We start from the raw sequence: 7939 nt of genomic DNA, 5'->3' as shown, positions 1-7939 counted from the left end.
AAAAATAAAAAGTCTTTCTCACTTTAAAGACAAAAAAAATATTAAATGTAATCTAGAAGAGGAATTTATTTTAAACACATCACCACAATCCACAGATGGGTAAACAACATTGTACACAAGCAAAGTGTCTTGTAATTTAAAATTAAAATCGATCTGAATCCTTATTTTTTGTTTTAGTTGAAACATAATATTTAAAATATTACATGTTTAAAATCATACAATAAAGTTATTTCAGTTCTGACTGAAAGAGCAATAACTGGACTGCTTCTGAAAGAGATTTAAGGCAGGGTGGCAGGCAGCTTCTTCTAATATTTGCTTTATTAGTGAGAGCTTACATCGCACTATGTGCTCTGATTTCAGTTTGAAAACATACATACAACGAATTTAGCAGATAAGAAAGATGGGCATTAGCCCAGTGTTTTTATTTAAGGTTCCCGTTAAGTCAGAAATGTATTATGGTGGAGGAATTAAAAAAAAAAAAACAGATTGAAAAGGAACCTAAAAGCAATCCCATTTTCAAAGTGTAGATATAAAGATAATAGGGGCACAACAGAATGAAGAAAGCTCCCTTCTATTCCATTATTTCCAGATGCTTCATACGTAAAATTTCTCCCTGTTTTTCCTCCTGAATATTTGAAGTACTATAGCTGGCAATAACAAGTTCTTACCTTGGACAGTGCTTCATCATGCACAACTGTATTGGTTGTTAAAAGTACAAGAACTGTCTGGAGCAGTTTAAGTTCTTCAAGACTATTTTCCATCAGTTGCCAAAGCATATTAATAATGTTTCCTGCTGCAGCCTACAAAGAAATAATTTTTTGCCACCAATTAAGATATTTACATACTGGTATATCATGTGTACATATGTAAGAATAGCACTCTCATAAATGCATATCATAACTGAATTTGCATGTTTGTCTATACCACAGGCCTACATTGAGAACATAAAGCCAATTTCATTGTCACAAACTTCCCAAAATATTTTTAAAGAATTGACAGAAATCTCTAATGTTTAGTTAAAATCAAAGTGTGCACTTCATTTTCTACTTGGAGATATAGAAGAGACAGTACAAAGACATTTTACCCTCAAAATTCATTCATATCAGAGCAAAAAAACAGTGTAATTTAACATTATGCGAGCACAACTGACAGTATATTTTAACATTATTTTTTCATCAGCTTCTTCACACACTATATATGCAGTACCATAACACACCATGACATTTACAATCATGAGAAATGTGCATCCATTTTATCTTATTTTTTAAAGTAAAATGTAACAAAAAGACAATATCATATAGAGTATAAGTATGTTATCATACGGAGTAAATTTTGTGGATGCAACTTTAAGAATTATATTTATCCAGGATCATTACATATTCTGTTCCTGCAGTGTTAGAATGCAAATGAAATGAGCTAGTTTGAATTTTCATGGATTTCCTTCTAGAAATTACTAATGCTTCCTCATCTCTTTTTTTTTTTTTTAAATGGTCAAAAAGGTTTTCTTTTAAATTACAATTTTTTAAAACCAGATATGAGTAAAATATTTTCCAGACTATGTTCATTATAATATAAGCAGCCTTCTAAAATCAAGCATTCGCCTTCAGGTTGAGTTCTGTATTTCTCACACTGAAATATTTATGTATTTATGAAAAGATTAATCTTACCTCTGAAACAACTTCATGGGACATGAGCCTCTGTATGGCTGCTAGACACAGCTGAGTGATCTTTGGTTCCTTTGTTCCACAACCCATTAGAAAAGGCTGCACTACCTCTGAGCTGTTCTCTTTCAATGCTTTCAAAAAGAGATATGGAAGCAGTCAACAGTTAATACTTTGAAAAATACAATGCAAAATTTGTTAATCATATCTATTAACAAAAAGCAATCTCCAGTCTTGGAAGTTTGGGATTTACCCTTGCACCACAGGGAAAAGCCAAGTGAAGACAGACATTGGGCTGCCACAGCTCACTTCCATAATTACCCTGGCTGAGGCTCAAATCCCAAGCACCTTCAAGCACTCTTACACACTCAAGTGACTTTCTCTTTCCAAATCCAAAATGTCCACTTAAGAGCCCATTTGGTTAGTAAGAAGCTGTAAGGCTCTGCCCACCCCAGAGCTTTCTCTGGCCTTGGAGTGGTGAGCAGCTTTAGACTGTTAGCCTTCTCCTGCTCTGCTTCACCTCAGCACCGAATTCAAAAGCAACACAAAGCATGGCACGAAGAGCACATGGAACAAGGGGGAAGAGAATCATAGAATGGTTAGAGTTGGAAGGGATCTTGAAGATCATCTAGTTCCAACCCTCCTGCCATGGACAGGGACACCTCCCATTAGACCACGTTGCTCAAAGCCCCATCCAGCCTGGCCTTGAACACTTCCAGGGATGGGGCATTCACAGCTTCCCTGGGCAACCTGTGCCAGTGTCGCACCACACCCAGAGTAAATAATTTCTTCCTAGTATCTAATCTAAATCTCCCCTCTTTCAGTTTAAAACCATTACCCCTCGTCCTATTGCCACACTCCCTAATAAAGAGTCCCTCCCCATCTTTCCTATACGCCTCTAAGTACTGAAAGACTGCTATAAGGTCTCCCCGGAGCCTTCTTTTCTCCAGGCTGATAGCAGAATGCTACTGACAAAAGAGGAGGAGAAAGAGACTGGGCTGTTTGTATCCTGGGTACATAAATCTGGCTGCAAATTTTTCAACCTTTTAGAAAAAAAAAAAAAAAAAATCTTCACAATGAATACAACATTCCACACTGACATTTTAAAAAGTTTTTCCCCACACAAGTAATTTTAGAAATCTGAGATAAGCTTCACAAAATGAAAAAAAAAGAGGAAGACAATATTTCTGAAATATGAATGGAAAGCATGACTCAGACCAGTGAGTGTTTTTCTGTTTGTGTGTAGCTGTTCATTCATGAAAACTTAAGATTTTAGCTGTTCATCACCATTACAGATACTAAAAACTTCCTCACAGTTGAAAGTTCATTGTGTGTTCTTATACTGGATGTCATCCACTGTGTTTTAGTCTACGTGTAATAAGATAAATACGTTCATGAAAAAGTTTCACACACATTTTTAGAGCACAGATCTTACCACAAACAAACAAAAGATACATTATCACATAAAAATGCAAACATGATCAATTTCATTTTTTTCTGTTGAACAATTTGAAGTTTGGCTCTCAAGAGCCATTAAGTATGACTACAACTGATTTGGAAAAAAAATAATATCAAGATAAAAGCTACAAAAATATATTTTAGTGATATTTTTAAACTGAGGCATTAACTAACATGACTAACAAGTTTCTATGAAAATAATAAGACTTGTATAAATTATAGATGCCAACTTTCTATAAGGTAATAGCTCTTACAGGGTGATATTAACACATATACAGTCCATAGTTTCGTCAGTCTCTTCAGAGCCAGTATAGGCTCTATGTCCAGTTGACAGAGGCTGACCTTGCACCAAATGCTAAACTGTGAGCATAAATGTGAATGAATACATCAGTTCACTGCCTGTTTAACAATCTGCTTTGATGTCAACTTTTTTTTTTATTGAACTACAAAGCAAATAAATCTGCTTTTAAAATATACAGTAAAACCATATCCACCAATGCCATTCTCTTATGAAACACCCCACGATTCTCGGATTAAAACCAAAACATTGGCTACTTCATCAAATATGGAAGTTTGTTCTGAATTAAGACATGTAATTTAGGCATCTAATTGTCAGTGTCTACATGTGAGCTAGATGTTTAAGCTGCCTTTATCATCTATGAACACCTACAACACGTGGCTGACTGAGCCTAGAGAGTTCATTCTAACATGGGCACAAATGCTTCTTCACTCATATAAGTTTCTGAATTGCCACTAAATTTTAACCATCAAGCAGAAAGAAGGAAGCAAAATTTTTAAAAAGATACCGCAAAACATTTATCCTTAACATAAGACTCATGATAAAGTTCTGAATGGCAAAAATGGCATGAGAGTTAACAGATAACAAGACAGAAAAATTTAAACCTTTCACAGTGTTCTTCCTATAATCCATTAAAAACAATAATCTCACAACAGGATTTAGACAAGGATTTTTATGAAGCTTAAAAATTAATGTTTCGTAGATCTGGTTTGGTACCGATCATTTTATTACCATCAGTCTTGAAATACACCAAATTTTTCTTATATCCAGGTCTGTTTCCATTTTGCTACCAAAATTTTGTAAAAATATATTGAAAAAGAAATCTATCATAATGAACCACATCAAAATAGAAGTTTTGGGAAAGTAAAACTTACTCCTTCATTCCATTGATAAGATTATAACTCTAATTTTTTAAAAGAACTAAATAAAGAACTAAAACAAAAGTATGAATTGCACATCTCAGAGCTATGTGGAAATGAATTTTCACATGTATCTCTTGTGATACAAAGCACAAGTTGACTTCTCTTTTGGAATTATTCAAATTCTCATAAATGAATTATAAAGCATACACAGACTTCCAAGAATGAAGACTTTGAAACTGCTCAACTTAACTTTTCCAAAAGAAAAAAAGAAGTTAGATCAATGACTTTAGAGTTCTGGCAAGTTAAACGCAACTCACCAGACATAGTAATACCTCTGTGTATTTGTCATTTCCTAATAATTATCACCTATTTTCCTAATAATTATAATCTTACATGTTGTAACGCTTCAAGAAAGCATCAGGTCAGCTTACACAAAACAACCTGATACAGTTGTTCTCATCTATTTGAGTGAAATGACAGTTTACATCAACATATAAAGAAAAACCATATCTTGATCAAAATATTTATTTGGATTACTAGAATGTCTAGTAGATGTTCCTAAATCATCTAGCAGTCAAAAATTATTTACTTCACTAGCTTTCACAATTACAGTAGCCTTTTGCAGCTTTATTATTACTAAAACATACATACTACCTTCCTCCAAAAAAACTTTTAAATAGCAGGTAGGAAGACAACAGAGATCTTGACATTAACTTATCTACAAGATGAGGTTACAAGTGATGATACTTTAGAAAATATAAGAGTCCATAAAGAATTAGGAATATTTAATGGTATTGTGTTTAAACCGTGGAAAGTTAAGATAATGTGCAGGCAAAGTATATGTTCCCCTCTGTTTCTGCAGTTTCTTACTGGGAAAAAGGTTATTATGCTATTAGCAAAGATTAACTAATCAAAATAACTTTTAGGACCTGCTGGTTTTCCAAACCTCGTAACAACAAATCTGTGCAATTTTTTTGATGAATGAAACAAATACCAACTACAGTCTATCTTAAACCTTCCAAAGGAAAAAGTACTTACAAAATTGGACAAAATACCAGAAAATGTACCCTCAGAAAGATAAAAGTAAAGACTGTGTCTCCATGCCCAAAATCAATGATCTTTCACATCTCTTTGCTTTGAAATTAAGACTAAAAAACAAAGAGTTTTGCAGGATTACAAACTAGCTTTCTAAAATATAAAGTTCTTTACACAGTAATATGCCAAAGAATGTTGACAGCTTCCCAAATGGCTAACTAGAGATCTCTCTTGTTCATTTGTGTATTTTGATGCATAGCTGACATTACCTGGCATAGTTTTCCCACTTATGTCAGCATTCATGACAGCAGTAAAAACAAAGAAAATAAACAAATAAAAAAGAGGCATTAAAGTGAAATACTGAGGGGTGGGACTGCTACTTCAAATAATTCTAGAAAGTGCCTCCTTATCAATATCTGATTTACATACCTCAAAACAAGAAATAGTTATACATCTATTTCATTTAGACCTTTTAGATAATTTAGTGTTTTAAGGATTTTGACTACAGATGGAGTAGACACTCAAATATTAATACAGGGACATTCAAATCTGGCCGAAGGCTTCACCAGCAATTGGCAAGAAGCCATCAATTTACATGCTATTTAATAAAGCTGAAGAAAATCAGAGATACTGTTTTAAGCACTTACAAAGCTGCAACTCACAAGATATCTCCTGTCCCTCAAGGCAATGGTACATCTTAAATTGAATGACTTTGTCGCAGATTAAGAGGGAACTTTGCCTGCCAGGTACAAGTCTCCAAAGGCTAGACTCTCATACTGAACACACAGATGAGGATCGCACTGCAGAACTCCACACAGAGCACTCAACAACAGCTGTGGTGAACGTACACAGTGAATAAGATATTGATAATTTGGAGCCTAAGCATTTAATCCTATTTTAATAAGTGGATGGTTACTTTTGTAGAGCTACAACTGAAAATGGAGACCTTCCTCAGCATCAGTATGGGACTAACAAGAAATAAACAGAAGTAGGATTCAAAAATTCTCATGCTACTGTATTTTTTGCTAGGTGCCAAAAAGTAAAGCATCCCTGATATAGCACACACTAAAAGACATGTAGAATTATTACACATACCCAAGACATCTTTTTAACATTTTGATCTGTAACCCAGATTTATTTTTCCCATTGCCTTGCAAATAATTACCTGCCAAAATGTCAGTGTTCCTTGCAGCTATTGTTTTCACTTTTATTATTCCTGATTCAGCAGCCTGTAAGAGAAAGAAAATAAGTAGTTTAGATGCTATTTCCTACATCAATATCTGGAAAGAAATAAGCATACCTATAATAAATAAAAGTGTATTGTCTCAAAGCAAAAACATTTTTATAGTGTTTTCAGTAAGCAGAGCTAGTGCAGAAGTGAAATCTGTAGCTTCTGGAATTCCCTTCCAGAATTCCACAGGAAGGGGTATATTCTGAGGTTTAGAATTTTTAGAAAACACAATTTTTATTTTATTACTTTTCAGTCTACAAATGCTGAGAAAAATCTCCAGTAAACATAAAAACAACTTCAAACTGTGAAACAACTACCACAACATATAATCTGTCACATTCATCAGATTGAAATACTAAAGAAACTGAGAATATCAGTAATTACATCAATGCTTAATATTTGACACTTAAGCAATGAAATCCAGTTAATAAACTGGATGTGGTGCACAAAACTTGAATATTCATCACTGTTCTTCCAATTGGGTAGCAGTATTTTCTGTTTGACAGCTAATTTTTACTAACTACGAGTATCAGAATGGAAGCGATTTTCCCATGGATTTTGTACCCCGAATTCCTTATACAAATTATCCCAGGGCAGTGCCATGAAGAAACCTTCCTAACAACACTCTCCAATCTTCCTGACGTGCCATACAATCCACACGAACAGCTCCTCCCCTTTCCCCGTAAGTCCGACCGTAAGACCAACAGCATCCTCCTCTCCCTCGTGCACCCCTGCAGCGGGACCAGGGGCCGCAGACGCGCGTGTTGAGGGATGGGAGCACGCGGACTGGCTGGACCCCAACCAGGAGCTGCAGAGCTGAGCAGCCCACTGAGAAGATCACCTACTGCTGCCAGGGACAAGCACTTCTCTCTTCAATTGTCCACAAACACCTCCCGGCAGAAATCACTATAGTCATGTTTTCTAATGAAATCAAGCCACATCGAAAACATCACGCCGAGGCTTCGTATTTCAAAATTATGATTTCTGTCAAGTTTTGTGTAAAAAGCAGAAAAATACATTGCAAATTTCCATTTTTTAATTCCCTTAAACTTCTGGAAACAATTAAAAGAATCATGTTCAATACACTGTGCGCCAAAATAAATGCAACAGGTTTTCCCAAGCAATAGGACACAAATTGCTGGAAAATACTCTTTGAAAGTATTTTGAAATTTGAAAGTACATTTCCCCTTTTATTTCAGCTTCATATTTCTGTGTACTTCCCACACCAAACATTTCCATTTTTCCTCTGATACTACTATTTAAAGAAATGTGACATCACTGTAGAAAACAGATTAGAGAAGCAGACAAGCTGCGGCAGCAGAAATAAGAAAGCAACAGTACATGAAGTTCTACCAAGCAGTAATACTTCCCCTCCATCAAACACTACTCCAAC

General features: G+C 34.9%; 1 protein-coding gene across 2 annotated transcripts in view; it reads right to left on the bottom strand.

Annotated features, from left to right (window-relative positions):
- MON2 (MON2 homolog, regulator of endosome-to-Golgi trafficking) overlaps positions 1-7939 on the bottom strand; it is a 74603-nt gene that overhangs the window by 52327 nt on the left and 14337 nt on the right. For both annotated transcript variants that reach the window (XM_074571643.1, XM_074571668.1), the window contains exons 2-4: positions 6481-6544; positions 1668-1795; positions 669-800 (exon numbers count right to left, since the gene is read on the bottom strand). In XM_074571643.1, the coding sequence (XP_074427744.1) occupies positions 669-800; positions 1668-1795; positions 6481-6544 (324 nt within the window). The remainder of the gene's footprint in view (positions 1-668; positions 801-1667; positions 1796-6480; positions 6545-7939) is intronic.

Source organism: Larus michahellis, chromosome 1 (genome assembly GCF_964199755.1).
Source record: "Larus michahellis chromosome 1, bLarMic1.1, whole genome shotgun sequence".
In the NCBI taxonomy this organism is placed as follows: domain Eukaryota; kingdom Metazoa; phylum Chordata; class Aves; order Charadriiformes; family Laridae; genus Larus; species Larus michahellis.
This window is presented reverse-complemented; position numbering and strand designations above follow the sequence as displayed.